This window comes from Theropithecus gelada, chromosome 13, assembly GCF_003255815.1.
Source record: "Theropithecus gelada isolate Dixy chromosome 13, Tgel_1.0, whole genome shotgun sequence".
NCBI lineage: Eukaryota > Metazoa > Chordata > Mammalia > Primates > Cercopithecidae > Theropithecus > Theropithecus gelada.
In genome coordinates, this window is record NC_037681.1 from 62,779,515 (window position 1) to 62,803,072 (window position 23,558).

At 39.1% G+C, this 23,558-nt stretch overlaps 1 protein-coding gene across 2 annotated transcripts in view; it reads left to right on the top strand.

Moving 5' to 3' along the window:
- EML4 (echinoderm microtubule associated protein like 4) overlaps positions 1-23,028 on the top strand; it is a 159,042-nt gene extending 136,014 nt beyond the window's left edge. Inside the window, exons 18-23 of one of the 2 annotated variants that reach the window (XM_025405691.1) lie at positions 11,611-11,699; positions 13,111-13,208; positions 17,217-17,304; positions 17,846-17,944; positions 20,564-20,694; positions 21,419-23,028. In XM_025405691.1, the coding sequence (XP_025261476.1) occupies positions 11,611-11,699; positions 13,111-13,208; positions 17,217-17,304; positions 17,846-17,944; positions 20,564-20,694; positions 21,419-21,889 (976 nt within the window). In that variant the 3' untranslated portion in view covers positions 21,890-23,028. The remainder of the gene's footprint in view (positions 1-11,610; positions 11,700-13,110; positions 13,209-17,216; positions 17,305-17,845; positions 17,945-20,563; positions 20,695-21,418) is intronic. The other variant, XM_025405692.1, reaches the window with a different exon arrangement.
- Positions 23,029-23,558: the final 530 nt, after the last annotated feature.

Genomic DNA, 23,558 nt, shown 5'->3' on the forward strand with positions numbered 1-23,558 from the left:
AGAGCAAGGCTCCATCTCAAAAAAATAAAAATAAAAAAAACGAAGGCCAGTTGTAGTAGCCCACGCCAGTAATTCCAGTGCTTTGGGAGGCTGAGGCAGGAAGATTGCTTGAGGCCAGGAGTTTCAGACCAGCCTGCATGAGACCCCATCTCTACAAAATATAAAACATAAAAATAATAAACATCATAACGAATTATATTAGAAAATGTTAAGAACCATGTGAGGATAGGGAAAATGTTGGGAGATTAAGAAGGAGTGCAGTTGCAAAATGATAGAGGGGTCATTATGGGCTTCATTGAAAAGGAGTTAGCAGATTTGACTTTGCTTTGTGAAATTAGAAGAATCAGAAAATTTCTCTCCTCATTTTCTTTTATGCAGGGGAAGGATTTGAAGCTGATGTAACACAATTGAGCATTTATAAGTTGTTTGTGCTATACCTTTTGCCATCCTGTCTTATTTTAAATGCTATGCAGATATATAATAAAGATACATTTTCTAAAATAATTTAAGACCTGTCTTGCAGACCTTGCGTAGTACCTTTCTAAGGTTAACATGTTGATGATATATGTATCTTTAATTGACTCATCTTTATTGCCTCTGCTAGTAAGTAGTCCTCCTCACATTTTTAAGGAGGCAAAGAAAAACATGAAGTCAATTTTCCCAAAATTAAACTCATTAAAAAATGTGGAATGCTGATTTTTAATGGGGTGAGACTATTGTGAACATACTTATGTAAATATTTTTGTTTATATATAAGACTTAAATACTTTAAACCAACTAATTCATTTAATTCTAAAACTAAATTTAGTCATTTAGAGGGGATTTTTTTTGGTAGCAATTTTTCCTTCTGGCTGTTAGATACAAATTAAAACCTGAAATGTGAAAACATTCCAATTTCTTCTTACATATAGTGTTGCAGAATCTTTCAGTATAATGGAAAAACAGGTCTTTAAAGATAATTGAATTATGAATGTGCAACTAGAGATGCTATTGAGTGAAATCATTGAATTTTAGAACTAGGCTGCTGGAGAGAGCAATTGGTGATACTTTGCAAATGTAGAAGGCTAGCTCAGATCTTCCCCAAAACACATTAGTAATAGATCATTATGAGGTTTAAAAGCACTTAGACTTGGACAGTTGTCCATTTGGACTGAATTTGGTCCATTGTCTTTGAGAAAGACACATGACAGGTCACTGTAGGATTTGGAGGAAATTATTTTCTTCAACCAAAAAAAATTGTTGTTAAGCACTTAGGAAACCATCTGAGGTGTAGTGCTGATCTAGTTTTCAGAAAACCACAAAGAAATTCACTTCAAATCTTTATTTTATCACACATGCTAAAGTCCTTGAAATAATAAAAGAGGTATCATTTATTCAGTGTCTGATGACCTTGTGCTAAAATCTTTTTTTTTTTTTTGAGATGGAGTCTCACTCTGTCACCCAAGCTGGAGTGCAGTGACGCAATCTCGGCTCATTGCAAGCTCCGCCTCCCAGGTTCACACCATTCTCCTGCCTCAGCCTCCAAAGTAGCTGGGACTACAGGCGCCCGCCACCACACCCGGCTAATTTTTTTTTTTTTTTTTTTTTTTTTGTATTTTTAGTAGAGACGTGTTACTCTCTACTAAAGTTTCACTGTGTTAGCCAGGATGGTCTCAATCTGACCTCGTGATCCACCCGCCTTGGCCTCCCAAAGTGCTAGGATTACAGGCATGAGCCACCGTGCCCAGCCGCTAAATTCTTTTTATCTGTTACTTCTAATCTTCACAAGAATGTAACAAAGTGTTTATTAATATCATGATTGCACAGACAGGAAACCAAGACCCATAGAGTGCTGTTACTTGTGATTGAGCTCAGGTGCTGCATGATTCCAAAGCCTGTCCTTTCCTCTAATCCAACAATACTCTTTGAGATATTTATAGCATTTCTTAGAAATATTGTTAGGAAGGTTTATCTTTGACAATTAAATCACTGATTGACATTTTTAAAGCATACTGTGTATACAAGGGAGTCAAACACTAGATGGGCGATTGTAAGGCTAGCGGGGTTTGAATCATGAAGATAAACTGCTTGGTTGAAGAAAACACTGTGTTTACAAATGTACATACACAGCCCCAATTTGTAAGGGAAAATTGTTCTGAAAAACTCACTGGAATTACTTTCGAACATTTACATAGCTGTGAAGTCATCATTGACAAGCTTAAAATGGAAAGTCACTCAATTTTAGTGACTTAAACTAAAGTTAAGCCAATTGGTTTCTCTTGGAGTTGTAAGTAGAAAACACTTTATAACTGAGAGTGATGCGATAACTAAATTGAAAGTGCTGGCAGTCCATTTGGAGATTGATTAGAATCTAGGGGAGATGTAGTTGTCAGTGTTCACTCTGTATGTAACTCCTGTCTTTGGTTTCACATCTGGTTAGATTCTGTTGGTCCTTGGGAAACTTTCTCGTTTGTTTTTATTTTTGCCTTGGATCTGTGAATACCTGACTGTATTGTCTGAAGTGGAAAAATCTTAATGTAGCCATTCTATTATTATCACTGACCCTAAGCCTGAAAAAACTCACACCTAGGGTTAGGAAATTTTTATTTTATTTTATGTATTTATTTTTATTTTTATTTATTTATTTAGAGACAGTTTCCCTCTTTCTCCCAGCCTGGAGTGCAATGGCGTGATCTCAGCTCACTGTAACCTCTGCCTCCCAGGCTCAAGTGATTCTCTAGCCTCAGCCTCCTAAGTAGCTGGGATTACAGGTGCCCACCACCATACCCAGCTAATTTTTATATTTTTAGTAGAGACAGGGTTTCGCCATGTTGGCCAGGCTGGTCTCGAACCCCTGGCCTCAAGTGATCACCTTGCCTGGGCCTCCCAAAGTAGTGGGATTACAGGCATGAGCCACCATACCCAGCCAAGGACATTTTTCTAGTAGAATGCAACACATGTCCAAGTTGTGCATGATCAAAAAAAAGTGACTAGTAAAAAAAAAGTAATGATGTCTTCATGTCCAGATCTAGATATCTTCTACTTCATGTAACCAAAGAGTAAGCACAGTGTGAATAAAGCGTCCAATAAGTACAATTATCATTTTAAAATAATGTATTATTAATGTAATTTTTTTTTTTTTTTTTTTTTTTTTTTTTTTTTTTGAGACGGAGTCTCGCTGTGTCGCCCAGGCTGGAGTGCAGTGGCGCGATCTCGGCTCACTGCAAGCTCCGCCTCCCGGGTTCACGCCATTCTCCTGCCTCAGCCTCCGAGTAGCTGGGACTACAGGCGCCCGCCACCACGCCCGGCTAGTTTTTTGTATTTTTAGTAGAGACGGGGTTTCACCTTGTTAGCCAGGATGGTCTCGATCTCCTGACCTCGTGATCCACCCGCCTCGGCCTCCCAAAGTGCTGGGATTACAGGCTTGAGCCACTGCGCCCGGCCTATTAATGTAATTTTAAGAGAAAAAAATTAAACCTGTAACCTTAAGTGGACATACTACTTCCTTAACACATTAATGCTCCTGGGCATGGCGGCTCATGCCTGTAAACCCAGCACTTTGGGAGGAGGCCAAGGCAGGTGGATTGCTTGAGCCTAGGAGTTTGAAACCAGCCTGGGCAACATGGCAAAACCCTGTCTCTACAAAAAAATTTTTTTAATTAACCAGGCGTGGTGGTGTGTGCATCTGTAGTCCCTGCTACTTGGGAGGCTGAGGCAGGAGGATTGCTTGATCCCAGGAGGCAGAGGTTGCAGTGAACTAAGATCACACCATTGCACTCCAGCCTGGGCACTGTCTCAAAACAGAAAGCAGAAGTTAATGCTCACATAGAAAGGATTCTTTTTAACAACTTTGTTGAGATATAATTCACATACCCCCCCCAAAAAAGAAAGAAAAAATAATTCATATACTATAAAATTCACTGATTTAAGATATATAATTCAGTAAGTTCACAGGGTTGTGCAGCTGTCCTCACAGTCTAATTTCAGAACAATTTTTAACCCAGAAAGAAATCCTGTACCCATTAATAGTCATTCCCCATTACCCCACCCACCTCCCCCTTGCTCTAGGCAACTGACCCACTTTCTGTTTTTGTAGGTTGTCTGTTCTGGGCATTTTCTATAAATGGAATGAATCATATAACGTGTTTTGTGATTAGCTTCTTTCACTTAATGTTTTCAAGGTTTATCTGCATTGAGTACTTCATACATAGCGTGTATTATGGCCAAATAACGTTCCATTGTATGGACATACCACCTTCATCAATTGATGGACATAGGGGTTATTTCCACTTTTTGGCTGCTATGAATAATGCTGCTACATACATTCATACACGAGCTTTAGAGTGGATATATGTTTTTAGCTCTCTGGAATATAAAGGAGTAGAATTGTTGGGTTATGTGATAACTCCATGTTTAACATTTTAAGGCCAGGCACAGTGGCTCACACCTGTAATCCCCACACTTTGGGAGGCTGAAGCAGGAGGATCACTTGAGCCCAGGAGTTTGAGACCAGCCTGGGCAATATAGCAAGACCTTGCCTCTACAAAAAATAATAAAAAAAAAAAATTAGCCAGGCATGGTGGTGCATGCCTGTGGTCCCAGCTACTCAAAAGCCTGAGGTGGGAGGATAATTTGAATCTGGGAGGTTGAGGCTATCATAGGGAGCTAGGATGGCACCACTGCACTCCAGCCTAGATGACAGAGTGAGATCCTTTTTCAAAAACAAAACAACAGCAACAAAAAATTTTGTTTTGTTTTTTTAGGAACTACCAAACTTTTTCACAGCAGCCATTATTGGCTTATGATTCCACCAGCAATGTATGAGGGGTTTCAGTTTCTCCACATCTTTGCCAATACATATTATTATCTGTGTTTTGATTATAGCCATCCTAGTGGGTGTGAAGTGGTTTTTCATTATTGATTCTTTGATGGCTAATGATGTTGAGCATTTCTTCAAGTACTTATTGGCCGCTTGTATATTCTCTTTAGAGAAATGTATGTTGAAATCCTGTGCCCATCTTTGAATTGGGTTGTCTATTCTTGTAAGAGTTTTTTATACATTCTGGATACAGTTCCTTGTAGATCTTTTTGAAATATTTTTTCTCATGCTGAGTGTGGTCTTTTCACTTTCTTGCTGTTGTTAGTAGCACCAGAGTTTTAAGTTTTGATGTAGTTTAGTTTATCTGTTCTTTCTCTTGTTTCTTGGGCATAAATATTTATTTCTATGTTATCTTCTAAGAGTTTTATAGTTGTAGCTCTTACCTTTAGGTCTCCAATTCGTCTTGAGTTAATCTTCATATATAGTATGGCCCAGTAGGTGTCCAACTTCATTCGTTTGTATGTGGATATTCAGTTACAGCACCATTTGTTGAAAAGACTTTTCTTTCTCCATTGAATAGTATTGGCACCATTTTTGAAAATAAATTGACCAAAGATGTATGAGATTTTCTCTGGACTTTGAATTCTGTTCCATTTATATATATATATATAAAAATCTGTGCTTAATGCCAGTACCATAGTTACAGTCATTGTGGGATTCTGTAAGGCCTAATGGATCTTCCACTTCCCTTTCCCTTTTCCCTTTTGCAGAGTCTTGCTCTGTTGCCCAAGATGGAGTGCAGTGGCACAATCTCAGCTCACTGCAGCCTCTGCCTCCTGGGTTCAGGCGATTCTTGTGCCTCAGCATGCCAGGTAGCTGGGACTACAGGTGTGGACCACCGTGCCTGGCTAATTTTTGTATTTCTAGTAGAGACAGGGTTTCACCATTTGGCCAAGCTGGTCTTGAACTCCTGACCTCAAGTGATCTGCTTGTCTCAGCCTCCCAAAGTGCTCGAATTACAGGCATGAGCCACCACACCCAGCCAGAAACTTGGTTCTAATGTATATACTCTAGACTAGAATAAGAATACAATGAAATAGTAAAAACTTAAATATTTGTTTATTTGGCCATCATGGTGGCTCAGGCCCAAGGCCCAGGCAGGAAGATCTCTTGAAGCCAGGAATGAAATTTTTTTTTAAAAATGTTTTTTAATTTGTAGAAAATCCCCTTGGCTAGAGGATTTGTTGTTAGAGATGGAGCCTCTGAGCCAAAAAGTCTTTTCTGAAGGTAAAACATAGTGCTTGCAATGAAAAGGGGTGGGAACTCCAAAATTATATATGGAAATTGTATACCTTTAATAACAAACATTGAATTACTACTAAAAATGATTTACCAAAAGTAGAAGAATTAGTGTCTGATAATGTATTAATAATACAAGCAAGGCCGCCTTCCACCCGTAGCTCATAGCCACAGACAGAGCGAAACACTCCCAACATGGGGGTCTCTCCTAACTGTGCTGTGAACGCCTCTAAGAATTCAGAGTTACTGAGGATGGGACAAGCCACACACACACCCTCTCTAATCCTCACCCTAAGCAGAGGGCACAAGTTCTACTGTGACTCCCATTTTATACGTGGCACTGTTTGGTAGGGGTTTTCTGGTTTCTTTTTTGATAGTCACTATCTCTAACTAGTAAATGACTAAGAGTTTTTAGGTTTCTACACACTTTTACCAAAACAGACACTACAGGGTTTCATTACATTCTCAGGGAGTGTCCAAGAGATAAAATTACATAGTTTTCCTAGGAAGATTAAACTGACTTTGAAACAATCTTAAAACAGTATCAGTTGGTGCTTCTCCAAAATAAAAATTGAGCTGGTGTGGTGCTCACACCTGTAATCCCAACACTTTGGGAGGCCAAGGTGAGAGGATTCTTGAGCCTCGGAGTTCGAGACCAGCAACATGGCAAAACCCCTCCTCTACAAAAAATGATAGCATGGTATGGTATGGTAGCACATGCTTTTGGTCCCAGCTACTCAGGAGGCTAAGGTGGGAGGATCACCTGAGAGCCTGGGAGGTTGAGGCTGCAGTAAACTGCACTCCAGCCTGGGCAACAGAGTGAGACCCTGTCTCAAAAAAAATAAATAGATAAAAGTAATAATTTTTAAATGCATGAGAGTGTCATAAAGTTTCCATAAACTCATTAAAAACTCACTTGATACAGAGCAGCTCTGTATCTTGTCATTTTGGTGTGTCAGTTCAGTCTGAACTAGGAAATTATTTTGTTCCCTTACTCTAAAAAGGCACTTGGCATCAGCTTTGGCATTTCTAGGCCCAGAGGAATTTCATAGGAATAGTCATAAAAATTGGTTAATGAATTACATTCTCAGAAGAAACATAACCTGTGGGTACTGTCAAGTTGTAATAAAGTGTATTTATTCTGTGGTTTTTGTTTTTTATTTTATATTTTACTTTTAATGTTATTTTAAAATAAAATAGAGATGAGGTCTCACTACGTTACCCAGTCTGGTTTTGAATTCCTGTGTTCAAGCGATCCTCCTGCCTCAGCCTCCCAAAGTGCTAGGATTACAGACATGAGGCACCATGCCCGGCCTTCCTGTGCACTTTTTGAAATGAAAATAATTGGTAAACATGAAGCATATGGCTTCAAAGTGCCAGTTTTCCTGCTTATTGGCCTTTAAACTCAAGTATTCACATATGAAAGATATTTATCTTACCTGAGTAGATGACAAAATTAGGTTAGCTGCCTGGAAGTTTCAGCCCATAGCTCACAAATTACTAAAATTTATGAATATGTTTAGAGATTTCACTGATAAATTATAAATCAAAAATAAAATTCTAAGGCCTCCCTACCATCTGACTGGACCCCTCGTCTCTGCCAGGGAATTCCAAAATTAATCTGAAAAACTGGTTCAGGCCATAATGGGAAGGGAAGGTCATGCTTTGTTATAACCTCTTAGAATTCAGGAAAAGCCAACCAACATTTAATATTAATACAGACTTTTAAGTCTGATAAGAAACATTTCTCTGTTTCTATTCTATTCTATTCCCTCTGAAATCTGCTACCTGAAGACTTTATCTGCATGATAAAACTTTGGTCTCCACAACCCCACATCATAACCCAGACAATTCCTTTCTACTGATAATAACCAATTGCCAAGAATTTTTTTTTTTTTTTTTTTTAAGACGGAGTCTTGCTCTGTCGCCCAGGCTGGAGTGCAGTGGCACAATCTCGGCTCACTGCAACCTCCACCTCCCGGGTTCAAACGATTCTTCTGCCTCAGCCTCCCGAGTAGCTGGGACTACAGGCACCACCACACCTGGCCAATTTTTTGTATTTTTTTTACTAGGGACGGAGTTTCACCTTATTAGCCAGGATGGGCTCCATCTCCTGACCTCATGATCCACCCACCTCGGCCTCCCAAGGTGCTGGGATTACAGGCGTGAGCCACTGCGCCTGGCCTGCCAGTCAGAAAGTATTTAAATCTACCTGTAACCTGGAAGCCCCCACCTACCTTCGAGTTGTCTTGCCTTCCCCGACTGAACCAGTGTATATCGTCTTTTGTTTTTGTTTTCCCAGGCTGGAATGCAGTGGTGCCATCTCGGCTCACGGCAAGCTCTACCACCTGGGTTCACACCATTCTCCTGCCTCAGCCTCCCGAGTAGCTGCGACTACAGGCACCCGCCACCATACCCAGCTGTTTTTTTGTATTCTTAGTAGAGACGGGGTTTCAGCGGGTTAGCCAGGATGGTCTTGATCTCCTGACCTCATGATCCACCTGCCTCAGCCTTCCTAAGTGCTGGGATTACAGGCGTGAGCCACTGCACCTGGCTGCTGCTGCTTTTTTTTTTTATTATTATTGTTATTATTAAACAGAGTCTCGCTCTGTTGCCCAGGATAGAGCACAGTGGTGCAATCTCTGCTCGCTGCAGCCTCAGCCTCCTGGGTTCAAGCGATTCTCCTGCCTCAGCCTCCCGAGTAGCTGGGATTACAGACACCTGCCACCATGCCCAGCTAATTTTTGTATTTTTAGTAGAGACGGGATTTCCCCATGTTGACCAGGCTGGTCTTGAACTCCCGACCTAGTGATCCGCCTGCCTCGGCTTCCCAAAGTGCTGGGATTACAGACGTGAGCTACCACGCCTGGCCAAACCAGTGTATATCTTAACATGTATTTTATTGATGTCTCATGTCACCTTAAAATGTATAAAACTAGGCTGTGCCTCAACCACCTTGGGCACATGTTCTCTGAGGGCCCTCTCACCATGGGCCATGGTCACTCATATTTGGCTCAGAATAAATCTCTTCAAATATTTTACAGAGTTTGGCTCTTTGTTGACAAGGTAAAAAATTGGGATCTTTTAGTCTTCAATTCTACCTTGAATACACTAAGCCACGTTAAACGGTATCACTAAGCTTAAAAAAAAAAAAAAAATCCTTCAAGCCCCTTTCTCTCTCCTGAATATTTCTTTTAATTTAAGAGGGAAATGGTCCCTTTCCCAGATATTAGTTATAATGCTTCAAAATGAAAAGCGACTTATCGGCCAGGTGCAGTGGCTCATGCCTGTAATCCCACCACATTGGGAAGCCAAGGCAAGTGGATCACCTGAGGTCAGGAGTTCGAGATCAGGAGTTTGAGACGAGCCTGGTCAATATGGCGAAACCCTGTCTCTACTAAAAATTCAAAAAATTTTGAATTTGCATAGTGGGGCATGCCTGTAGTCCCAGCTACTTGGGAGGCTAAGACACGAGAATCACTTGAACCCGGAGGTGGAGGTTGCAGTGAGCCAAGATAGCGCCACTCCACTCCAGTCTGGGTGACAGAGTGAGACTCCATCTCAAAAAAAAAAAAGAGCTGTCATCATGATTATTTTTATTGGCTTATATTAGTGGTGGAATTTTTTCCATCTGAATAATTAAAAATGAAACGCCTCAGAAGGTAGGAGCAGGTAAAAAAAAAAAGATTAAAAATAAAAACTTGCCGGGCACAGTAGCTCACGCCTATAATCCCAGCACTTTGGGAGGCTGAGGTGGGCACATCACCTGAGGTCAGGAGTTTGAGACCAGCCTGGCCAACATGGTAAAACTCCGTCTCTACTAAAAATACAAAAATTAGCTAGGTGTGGTGGCGCCCACCTGTAATCCCAGCTATTCGGGACAGTGAGGCATGAGAATCGCTTGAACCCAGGAGGCGGAGGTTGCAGTGAGTCAAGATCGTGCCACTGCACTGCAGGCTGGGGACGAAAGCAAGCCTCCGTCTCAGAAAGAAAAAAAAACTTGCTGCTTTTTTTGCCCTGTTCAGTTCATGAATGAATTTTTAGTAACTTGTAAGCTATGGATTAAAACTTTTAGGCAGCTAACCTAATTTGTAAATTCTGTCATCTACTCAGGTAAGAGAAATAGAATTTATATGTGAATACTTGAGTTTAAAGGCCAATAAGTAGTGATTGTTTTTCTAGTCTTGTCCTGTTCGTTCCATCCCATCCATTTTCTTCCTGCACACTGCACTACTATTAAATACCTCTTGCTAAAATTTGGCTTTTAACATGTTCAAGACTTACTTTTATTTGTTCAGTTACTCATTCTGTGCATGCTGCCATCCTCTCCCTTATGCAGCCTTAAGTTTGCCTGCCCACGGTTCCCATCTTTGCTTTATATTCCTGGTTTCACCATACTCTTCTGAAGTACCCATCCTTTCCTTCAAATACTTTTAGGAAAAAGGTCTAATAATAGAGATTTATAATGTCATTGGATTTAAGTCATTGTTTTACCTCTCAAGAGGCATTTGCATTTTGACTTTTCCTATAAATGTGAATGAAAAAATATCTCTTTCAAAGAATTTAGAGCTTCCCTGTGCAAGTGTTGGAGGTCTCGGGGAGGAGAGTGCTCCCTACTGGTTCTTTTGAATCACACCAAATGAATGACTTGCTACTGTTCCCTCCCACCTTCATATTGTCCATGGTTTTTCCCACCTCCCTAGCTATACAGCTCCTGTTCCTCCTGCCTAAAATGTCTGACATTCCCTCAGTGTTCAGCTCAACCCACATCTTACATCTTCCCTAAGGATGTTTTTCTGTTTGCTATCATTCATTTTCCTCCTATGAGTTCCTCTGTTATATTGAGTCACCATCACTGAGGTTGGCATTTCTTCATTTTTTGTTTCAATTGACTCATTTCCTTTCTCCCAACTTAGTGTCTTCTTCAAGAACACTGATCCTGTATTTCTGTTTTATATTTAAACAGTGCCTAGCAAAGAGACAGGAATGGCAGTCAATGAATACCCAAATAGAAATGAGAATATGTCTAGGCCCATATATATTTATGTATGTTTTATCTAGCAGCATTTTGCTAAATGAATTTATCCTTCATCAGAAGAAGAAAACATGTCATACTTAAGGACCAGTATTAAAAATTCTTAAAATTAAAAAAATAGATCTGTCTGGGCACAGTGGCACATGCCTGTAATCTCATTAGTTTGGGAGGCTGAGGTGGGAGTTTAAAATAAGGCCAGCCTGGATAACACAGTAAGACCCCATCTCTAAACAAAAAAGAAATTAAAAATTAGCCAGTTATGGTGGCATGCACCTGTAGTCCCAGCAACTCAAGAGGCTGAGGTGTGGGAGGATGGTGTGAGCCTGGAAGTTCAAGGCCATTGTGGTGAGCTAGGATCACTCCATGCACACCAGCCTTATGACAAAGCAAGACTCTGTCTCAAAAAAAAAAAAAGAAAATTTTTTTTTTCTATAAATGCTAATATCTGAAGAAAATTTTGGTTTTTACTTCTTAACAGGTGGTTTGTTCTGGATGCAGAAACCAGAGATCTAGTTTCTATCCACACAGACGGGAATGAACAGCTCTCTGTGATGCGCTACTCAATAGGTAGGCAAATTTACTCCCACCTCCCAAGCCTGGCATTCACAGCACTTCACTGCAGTTGCATACTTTTACTTCTGATAAGGCTAACTACTTTTTTCTCTGTTAGAGTTGTTAAGTATTAAATCTGTTTCCCCCAACATTAAATTAAATTCTGCTGCCAGAAACTGCAAAAGATCTGCTAAAGTTAAACAACATTCTGAATCATCAAATTTAAAATGGACTACTACAGCTGCATTTGCAATTGAAAGCAGAATAAAGTGCAGTCAAATCCCCTTTCTCCAGAACTACGCATACTTTAGAATTTTCAATAGGTATTAGGCTAAATGTCACATCTGGTTAGCAACCTTTTCTTTATTTATAAGAGAATGTAAAAGAAATTACAGAGAAATTAAAAATACACAAATTGTATAGGCCCTTCAAGTCCTTTAGAATCTAGTGCATTGTTTTGGTTACATAGTAATGATAGGTTTGTTAATTAAATGCTCGGTTTGTTAATTAAATGCTCTGTAAGAATTTGATATATTCCTTTAGCCTACTTGAGAGTAATTATTTGTACTTTATTCACAATATTAAGTTTCTAGGATAATACCCCAATTACCTTTTCCTGTTATTAATGTGGCTTTGATTCGCACCATTCTTCCCTGGAGTTAGTCTGACATTTTCTTTATTTGAAAATATACGCCAATAGTTGTTGCATTAGCACGGGATCCAGAGAATCTTTTTGATTCCTGCTCAGTTGTTTCAAAGGAATCACAGAGTAGTATTCTTTAAATTGAACAAGGAAGGAAAAGTATGTACTTGATGAGCCTGAGAAGAGTCCTCTTGAAGCACAAAAATTTTAACATTTTTCTGGGGTTTGTTTTGTTATGTTTTATTGTTTTTTAGTGTTGTAGTAGCAAATAACCACTGCAAATATAGCTCTCGAACTCCAGAGATGACATGGACTTTATTGACCATTTGTTACGTGCTTAGCGCTGTGGTGGGTACAGGGAAGGACACCACAAAAGAAAGGAACATGGTCTCTTCCCAAGAGCACCTGCTCTGTAATTGGACAGATCATATATGCTAGCTGAACTAAGCAGCTGTCCGCTTAGCCTGCCATGTAAACCCTGTACCCTTCCACCCAAGAAGGCAGAATAACCTCTCTCGAGCTGTTTTTTAACTAGAAGATGAGGCCTAGAGTCCAAGGCCTGTAAGCATCTCCAAGAAGGAATTGTGTATTAGACTGGATGACCATTTATTTTTCAAATGTATTTAGTGGATAGGATTCATTCATCAGTTGCCAAATTACAGTTAAATTGATGAGCTTTAACAGCATTTGTAAAATTTGTCATTTAGGGTAGATCCAGTAAAATAACAGTAAATAAATTTATCAGTGTATTTCTCTAGTCAACACTGGCCTATTTCATTCTAGATGGTACCTTCCTGGCTGTAGGATCTCATGACAACTTTATTTACCTCTATGTAGTCTCTGAAAATGGAAGAAAATATAGCAGATATGGAAGGTGCACTGTAAGTAGTGAAGTAAAACAAGTTGTAAAATTATTGGGAAATTTTACTTCTGTTAAAAACAAATGTTTACATCGATGTATGTGTTGTTTCCTGTCATTAGCTGCTTTAATCTCTGTCTTCGAAAACTGGGACTGGTAATACCTGACAGCAGAACATTAGCGTTCCCTGTGTGCTCTAAAAAGACGTCTCCTTTTGATGGGGGTGTAATATTTGTCACTCTTTGACTAGTTTTAAGACAGTTTCTTAAAGCTATTTCCATAGAAAACCTTTAGAATAACACTTTTTGAAAACTGAATGAGTCAGAAATAAAAGAATATCTCATGTTTAATCTTAACTCCTATGATTCTGTCCCCTTCAACACCCTACAACATTATGTATCACCTCTCTTCCACTAAAAATAAAAGAACGTACATGGATATTTGTCTGCATTTAAGAGAGTTAACAGAAGGATGTTTCCTGTAATTTGTTGCCCACTTCTGCCTTCATTGGGCTGAAAGAATTAGACATAGCATGTTTCTAAATAAAAAACCTGATAAAGATATGTTTTCTACAAACTAGTCTCTAAATTTGATATGATCTTTAGATTTTCACCATATTCATGGGATTAATAAAATAGTTCTAGTTCATGTGAAATTTTCCACGTATCACAGAACTATCAATGGTTGGGAATAAGCAGATAGACTGATGAAACAAAAGCATCCAGAAACAGATTTATGTTTTTGTGGAAGTTTACTAAGTAATAAAAGGGGTATTTCAAATTAGTAGAGAAAGAATAGACTTCTCTACCTGTATTTTCCAATATGGCAATTACTAGCCACAACTTTCTGTTCATACCATTGAGAGTGCAGCAACATTTCAATTACTTAGAAACCACAGGGGACTAGTTGCTACTGCATTGGACTGCACTGATACAGATATTTTTTGTCACTGCAGAAAGTTCGACTGAACAGCATAACTCTAGATGGACAAAAGCTAGGTCCTAAATCGAGACCTTGGTTGCTTAGTTGGTTGTTTTTTAACTCCCCAGGTAATCTTAAACCAGTTGCAAACCACTGATTCAGGTGATAATCATCATGCAGTTGACAAAGATTTAACTCACGTATTTCTGAATTTTTTCTTCATAGCCATATTCTTTCACTTTGTCACTTGGGATTATTTTTGTGGTAACGCCATATGGCTACTTAATGACAATAATGAAAGGGCCAGCTTAGACTACTTGTTTGTCTTCAAGGAGATACACTAGAATTTGCTCTTGTGTTTGTGCCCATGGAGTAAAGTTTGAGGCTGTTTTTCTAAGCTGTGCATATACTTTGCATTAGCCTGTGAGTTGGGTAGAGGAAGGACACTGAGGTGATTTGTGGGGAGGGTAACATAGACCCCAGCAGCTGCATTTCATCTTTTCTTTGCTTATTTATTGGAATCGATGCCAGGGAGAAAATACTCTCTTTTCTAAATATGAGTTAATAACTTTCCTAAGATCTTTTCTAAATTTGGGGACTTCTCCTACTCAAGACTCCTTTTGAGAATACTTTTATGTTGATTTACCTTCTGAAAATAATCTGTGTCCAACACAGATGTTTTTTGCATGAATATCATGTATATATACAATGCTTTTGATGCTCTTCTAATTAATGGCATTGAAAGCTTTGCACAAAGATGCAGATAGTATTTTTAAATACTGTTACATTACGGTGAAATTCTCAGAGGCCTGTACTTTGCCATGACCAGTCTTGTTAAATCTTCATCCATGTAGCAAGTTTTAATTTTAGAAGCATGGCTTCCCCAGATGCCAGAGCCAGCCATCAGGCTCATCAGGCTCATGTGCACTGTGAAAAGGATGTATGAACCCTGCCATACTCAGAAAATAGCAAACATCCATGTGCATCTTGCTGTCTATGAAAACTGATTTCTTAAGTTAGTAGGTCCCCTGTATGCCTAGCAAGTGATTCCCAACCTGTTTTCCAATATACTGCTTAATTTCTAGTGATTTCAGAAAGCTTCACTTCTCAGATTCATATAATTTAAATTTGTTTAAATATGTTTATTTCCCATACAGCAACTATGGTGGAGATTATGGTTCCAGAAAGGTTTGGGGACACATTGGTAGACTTCAGAAGGATACTAAAAGAATTAAGAGTCATTGCTCTAATATAAATCATTAAAAACTATCCCTACGGTACATTGAATTTGTTAACTTAAAAAATAAAATCTTGGCTGGGTGCAGCGGTTCACTATAACCCCAGCACTTTGGGAGGCTGGGGCAAGTGGATAGCTTCAGGTCAAGAATTCAAGACCAGCCTGGCTAATGTGTTGAAACCCCGTCTATACCAAAAAAATACAAAAATTAGCCAGGTGTGGTGGTGCGCGCCTATAGTCCCAGCTACTTGGGAGGCTGAGGTGGGAGGATCACTTGAACCCAGGAGGCGGAGGTTGCAGTGAGCCAAGATTATGCCACTGCACTCCATCCAGCCTGAGTGAACGAGTGAGACCCTGTCTCAATTAAAAAAGAAAAAATCTTAGAGGAAGAAAAGAATAGGTGAAAAAAAATAAAATAAGGCTTGGTGCCATGGCTCACACCTGTAATCCCAGCACTTTGGGAGGCTGAGGTGGGCAGATCACTTGAGGCCAGGAGTTTGAGACCAACCTGGCCAACAGGGTGAAACCCCGTCTCTACTAAAAATAGAAAAAATTAGCTGGGATGGTGGTGCACACCTGTAATTCCAGCTACTCAGGAGGCTGAGGCATGAGAATCGTTTGAACCCAGGAGGTAGGGGTTGCAGTGAGCTGAGATTGCGCCACTGCTCTCCAGACTGGGTGACAGAGTGAGACTCTATCTCAAAATAAAAAGAAAATCATGTGACCAGAAAGCTAGTAATTGAATGGATACAGTGGCTAATGCCAGTAGTCCCAGCACTTGGGGAGGCTGAGGCTGGAGGATCACTTGAGCCCAGGAGTTCGAGACCAGCCTCAGCAATGTGGTGAAACCCTGTCTCTGCAGAAAATACAAAAATTAGCCGGGAGTGATGTCATGTGCCTATAGTCCCAGCAATCCAGGAGGCTGAGAAGTGGAAGGATCACTTGAGCCCAGGGAGGTCAAGGCTGCAGTGAGCCGTGATAGCGCCATTATACTCCAGCCTTGGCAACAGAGTGAGACCCTGTCTCAAAAAAATAAAGTTAGTAATTGAAAAAGCACAGTAGAAATTAAATGTGTTTCACCCCAGACTGTAGGAGGTAAAAGTAAATTCAGGTCTCTGTCAGCTTTGGTGAACCATAAGATCTGGTAATTTATCTGAAATAGTTTATTGGAAATACATAAGTGCTTATATGGGAAGCCAACAAAAATTAGTGTTTCGTAGTTTTTTTGTTTTAACTCCCACAGTGTTAAAACCTAAGCAGAAAAAGATCATTGTTTCCTGCTTAAGGAATGTTCTAAGGAATCAGATGATTATATTGAGTCCTACCGTTCTGATGGAGTACAGCGTTGAATGAATTTTCCCCCAAAACATTCTTTGGAGATAGTTTCTCTAGGATACCTCCATAGACCATATATGGGCGCTGTATTCCTCAGCTTCTGAGTTGTACCATGGAGAGTTAAGAAGTAGCCCAGGTAAACTGTATTCCTTATGCACAACTTACAACCAACACTTCCTTCTCAAAAATGGAGTCACTCTCATGAGGACACCAGTGACGTGAAATAAGGCCAGAGGGTATGATACGTGTTGTAGTGTCCTGTAAGATACAAGTTTAAGAGACTGTCTTTCTTGGAAGTGTCTGATACACGTAGTAGCTACTAGTTTCTGGTATCCAGATAGGCCAGAAAGTTTCTCCCAAGTATCCAGTGCTAAGGATCTGCTGTGAGCCTGCTCAGTTCTGGAGGGTGTAACACTGCTTCCTCTCCTTTGGAAATTCCAACAAATGTGTATTCAGAAAGCAGTATTGGCTAGCTGTTAAACTGTTTATCATTCACAACTCTAAATGCTTTCTAACAGTGTATCTGTTATTTTCTAGGGACATTCCAGCTACATCACACACCTTGACTGGTCCCCAGACAACAAGTATATAATGTCTAACTCGGGAGACTATGAAATATTGTACTGTAAGTATGAATGATCAGATATATATGGGCTGAGACGTGTCTGACAGGGGTGCTAATGAACAGGCTGCATGGAATCGGAATTGTGCGGAGAATGCTTGCCAGACTCTTTAACCTGACAAATCATATGTTACACTGAGCTAAAGTAATGAGAATCTCAAATGTGGTTCACTTCTCCAAGAGTAATGAATTAATGTAATAGTGTAGAACGGAAGGCACATGTAGTAATAAGAAATTACTCTGTCAGATTGATGCTGCTCTGAATGGTTTTTCATTTACTACTTTTCCTGGAGGCAGGGAGGAATATAATGGATGGGCATTTATGCTTTTTAGAGAGAGAAAAAAAAACTTCCCATGGGAAAGTTTGTGGTTTTATAAACCCTGTTAAAGTGAACACTTTCTTTTCCTTTTTAAATGTGTCTTAATGTTTTTCAGTGTATGGATTATAAATACAAGTAAACGTGGCTAGTTTGAATCAAGATGCACTTTCAAATACATTTGTACACAAGCACTATGATTATACTTCCTGTTTCTAAATTTAAAGGGGACATTCCAAATGGCTGCAAACTAATCAGGAATCGATCGGATTGTAAGGACATTGATTGGACAACATATACCTGTGTGCTAGGATTTCAAGTCTTTGGTAAGGACATGCATGACACCTGATGTAAAGAAGTGGCTTGTGGGTTTTTCATATATAATATTTACTTGCTTAAATTTATAAATGAAAAATAGTCTGTGTGTTCTTTAGCTTTATCACTATTAATGTCAGCCTCAGAGAAATAAAATGTGTTAGAATTGAACAAACATGGGATTTGTATTTTGCAGAATCCAGCACTTTTGGTCCTCAATATGAAAGACAAGGAATTCACATAGTAGTACAGATTACCTTCCCGTTTTTCTTTAAGTGAAAATTGAAGTTATTAAATTTGGAAAGGCATTTTTAAGTAGCTTGAGATACATACCATACAGTTCACCTATTTAGAGTATAAAATTCAGGCTGGGTGTGGTGGCTCACACCTGTAATCCCAGCACTTTGGGAGGCCGAGGTGGGCAAATCACCTGAGTTCAGGAGTTCGAAACCAGCCTGGTCAACATGGTGAAACCCTGTCTCTGCTAAAAATGCAAAAATTAGCTGGGCGTGGTGGCGTGCACCTGTAATCCCAGCTACATGGGAGGCTGAGGCAGGAGAATCGCTTGAACCTGGGGGGCAGAGGTTGCAGTGAGCTGAGACTGTGCCACTGTACCCCAGCCAGGGCGACAGATTGAGACTCCATCTCATAAATAAAGTGTAAAATTCAGTGGTTTTTGTATACTTAGTTGTGTGACCATCAAGGTCTAATTTTATAACATTTTCATTATCCCACAAAGAAACCCTGTACCCATTAACAGTTACCCCATCTCTCTTATCCTCTGCCCCACCCCCCAGCAACTACTAATCTGTTTTATTGATTTGCCTATTCTGTATAGTTTATATAAGGGGAATCATACAATATGTGATGCACTGAGACTAGCTTCTGTGATTTAGCATAACATTTTCAAGGTTTATCCATGTTACAGCATGCATCAGTACTTTACTCTTTTTTATGGCTAAGTAATATCCCATTCTGTGGATAGACCACATTTTGTTAATTCATTCATCTGTTGATGGACCTTGGGTTGTTCCTACTTTTTGGCTATTATGAATACCACTGCCATGAACAGTCATGTGCAGGTTTTTGTGTAGACATGTTTTCATTTTTCTTGGGTATTTACCTAGGAGTAGAATTGCTGAGTCAAATGGTAACTGTATGTTTACTCTTTTGAGCAACTGCCAGACTGTTTTCCACAGTGACTACATTTACATTTCCACCAGCAGTGTATGAGGGTTCCAGTTTCTCCATGTCCTTGTCAGTGTATGTTATTATTCTTTTGCATGTGGATGTCTAGTTGCCTTACACCACTTGTTGAAATACAAAGGCATTTTTAGTAGAATTATATAAAGATAACTATGTGGGACTTCTTCCTAATCTGACGTTTTGTAAATTTCTGGAAATCTGACCTCTATGACTGTTTTCTAAGCCTTCCTCAGTATTTAGGTATCCTTCTGAAAGGGTTAGAAGATAGATGGAAAAATTAAAATAATAAAGCGTTATTTACAAAGAATTAAAAAGAAGTGTTATGCTCAGGTTATTAAAACACTGGATATGGATGTGGCACCAATACCTAAAGCAATGCACAAAAATTAATATTTTCTCTAACAATATATCTCTGCCTTCTGAGAATTGAGTTCTCCAGCCTGATCATAGATCTGAACATTTCTTTATGCTATGTGCATTAGAAAAATAATCCATTATAGGTGATTGTTCGAAACACAAGTGCTGTCAAGACAGAGAAGCCTAATAGGCCAGGAAGAAATTAAACACAAAATAATTCTGTCCATAAACAATTTCATTATTGTAGGTGAAAATGAAGCAGTGACCCACAGCTGATAGCTTCTGTGGTTATTTAATGAAGACATTATTAAATTATTAAGAGAGACCAATTTTAAAGTATTTTGACTTGTTTTTAGCAAATTTACCAAAAACATATTTGTTCTCTGGAGTAGCATTCAACCACAAGTGGCCAACATCTCAACCCTTAAATGTTCCATACTTTCAATCTAGCCTAATAGAGGTCTGTGAAAATTATGTTCAACGTGATCATTAGTGCTGCATAATGATTCAGAATAATTAAATTTGGTGTGTCTTATTTTGGGACATAATCTTTCCAGGAAAATTCTATGGGATAGCATGCTAAACTAGTGGATGGCTTATGCTTTCTATAAGAAATAATCTCTCTGAGGTTTTCTTTGAGGTGCCTCCCTGAAAGAAAACCTAGGCTACACTTTGAAGACTTGGTGTTATGGCTTTGTTTTTGAACCTTGTCTATACAAGTAACTGATTCCCTCCATCCAGAAGCTTTAAAAAGGAAGAGCTTATTGCTGAGGTGTAAGTCAAGCTGAAAGTAAAATAAATTATTAGCACCACCTGCTGGTTACTATTGAGCACCATTGAGTTTTCCATTTTAGGGCTATTTTGATTTTTTATTAATTAGATTTTGGACAGGACTTCATTTGAATGAAGAACAGTGTGAGCCACTGAGAAATTTGTAAAGGAAATGTTAACAGCTAAGAGTTTGAACACAGATAAAAGCTAAACAGATTCTAAAAATAAACATATGTAGCGTCACAGTTATACTTCTTCGGCTAATTTTTCTGCATCCCTGTGTTTCCATATCAAAGGTGTCTGGCCAGAAGGATCTGATGGGACAGATATCAATGCACTGGTGCGATCCCACAATAGAAAGGTGATAGCTGTTGCTGATGACTTTTGTAAAGTCCATCTGTTTCAGTATCCCTGCTCCAAAGCAAAGGTAAACTCACTTTAATAGAAACTAATGTTATAAGGCCTTCTGTCCAGGGATGATTCTCCATCAATGGCAAGAAAATATTTGTAGGTTACCGATTCCTCTCCATGCTACTCCAGCGCACAGAGGGAGATAAGGGCCATCGGTGAGCATCCAGCCAGGCGGTGCTTGTCTTCTCCCCTTTCCTAAGGCTAAGGAGAGGCGAGCTGTAGAAATGACGACTGATGATGGATTATTCGTGTTTATTTATCATCCGGTTGCTTTTTATTTTGATTTGTTGGCAATTTAAAACCTCTCTAAATATTTTAAAATATTTTATTTGTTGGACACATATTCAACATTATAAAACTAATGGAACTGTTTCCCAAATCTCCTGTAATCCTGCCAACACAGTAAGTGTTCCCCTAACCATTTCAGAAGAATAATTACTAAGCTCTGGCAAGTATACTACCAACATCTAGAAGAGACAGGCTTTTAGCTATTTTTTTTTAAACATATAGTGTGAAAATACAGAGATGTCAAATTCTTCTGTTTTGTTTCTCCTATGTAAAGTGGTAATAAAAGGAAATAATGGCTAGTCTTACTCCTGAGATTCGATGACTTCTGGCTTTAAATTGGATTGCCCATTTCACAAGCTGAGTTTACCCCCCTTAAGTATCACCTCCGTTCCTGAAACAGGCTTGTCAAGAACGAGTTGAATTTTCCTGTCTGTCTGATTTATTTCATATAGGCTCCCAGCCACAAGTACAGTGCCCACAGCAGCCATGTCACCAACGTCAGTTTTACACACAATGACAGTCACCTGATATCAACTGGTGGAAAAGACATGAGCATCATTCAGTGGAAACTTGTGGAAAAGTTATCTTTGCCTCAGAATGAGACTGTAGCGGATACTACTCTAACCAAAGCCCCCGTCTCTTCCACTGAAAGTGTCATCCAATCTGATACTCCCACACCGCCTCCTTCTCAGTCCTTAAATGAGACAGCTGAAGAGGAAAGTAGAATAAGCAGTTCTCCCACACTTCTGGAGAACAGCCTGGAACAAACTGTGGAGCCAAGCGAAGACCACAGCGAGGAGGAGAGTGAAGGGGGCAGCGGAGACCTTGGTGAGCCTCTTTATGAAGAGCCATCCAATGAGATAAGCAAGCAGGGTGAAGCCACCCTTCCAGAGGACCAGCAAGACCCTTTGCCCTCGTCCTAACACCCTGGCTTCAGTGCTACTCTTTTCCTTCAGCTGCATGTGATTTTGTGATAAAGTTCAGATAACAGGATGGGCAGTGATGGAGAATCACTGTTGATTGAGATTTTGGTTTCCATGTGATTTGTTTTCTTCAATAGTCTTATTTTCAGTCTCTCAAATGCAGCCAACTTAAAGGTTTAGTTTGGTGTTTATTGAAAATTAACCAAACTTAATATTAGGAGAAGACTGAAACGATGATGATGTCTCACAAATTACTGTGTACGTAAGTGGTGTGATGTAAATACTGGAAACAAAAACAGCAGTTGCATTGATTTTGAAAACAAACCCCCTTGTTATCTGAACGTTTTCTTCAGGAACAACCAGAGGCATCACAAACACTGTTACTCATCTACTGGCTCAGACTGTACTACTTTTTTCCCCCTGAAAAAGAAACCAGAAAAAAAAGTACTCTTACTGAGATACCCTCTCACCCCAAATGTGTAATGGAAATTTTTTAATTAAGAAAAACTTCAGTTTTGCCAAGTGCAATGGTGTTGCCTTCTTAAAAAAATGCCGTTTTCTTACACTACCAGTGGATGTCCAGACATGCTCTTAGTCTACTAGAGAGGTGCTGCCTTTCCTCAGTCATAATGAGGAACGGTCCCTTAATTTCTTGTGTGCAAATCTGTTTTATCCTAGAACTAAGAGAGCATTGGTTTGTTAAAGAGCTTTCAATGTATATTAAAACCTTCAATACTCAGAAATGATGGATTCCTCCAAGGAGTCCTTTACTAGCCTAAACATTCTCAAATGTTTGAGATTCAAGTGAATGGAAGGAAAACCACATGCCTTTAAAACTAAACTGTAATAATTACCTGGCTAATTTCAGCTAAGCCTTCATCATACTTTGTTCCCTCAATAATAGGAGAAATATAAATACAGTAAGTTTAGATTATTGGTGCTTGAAATTTATTGGTTTTGTTGTAATTTTTATACAAATTATATGAGGGATAAGATATTCAGCAAATTGCAAATTCTTTTTTTTTACAGAAATGTGGATAACAGCAGTTTTTTTTTTTTTTTTACCAACAGCATACTTAACAGATTTGCTGTGTAGCAATTTTTTTTCTGGTGGAGTTGCTATAAGTCTTGTAAGTCTAACGTGGCTATCCTACTATTTTGGGCAATGCATGTATTATGCATTGGAAAGGTTTTGTTTTTTTTTTTTTTTAAGTTCTGTTGGCTAGCTATGGTTTTCAGTACATGTTTCCTATTGTAAGAGTAATTGCTGACAAACATGTATTTCCTATATATTTGTTGATACTTTGATTATAAAAAAGTGTTTTGATTTTTTAACTTGCTGCATTGTTTTGATACTTTTTATTTTTTTGGTCAAATCATGTTTAGAAACTTTGGATGAGTTAAGAAGTCTTAAGTATGCAGGCGTTTACGTGATTGTGCCATTCCAAAGTGCATCAGAACTGTCATTCCCTTCTAATATCTTCTCAGGAGTAATACAAATCAGGTATTTCATCATCATTTGGTAACATGAAAACTCCAGTGAACTCCCAAGGACATTTACATTTATATTCACACGCTGTATGGAAGGGTGTGGGTGTGTGTGAAGGGGCGAGTGGAGACACTGTGTGTATCTCTAGATAAGAAGATATGCACCACGTTGAAAATACTC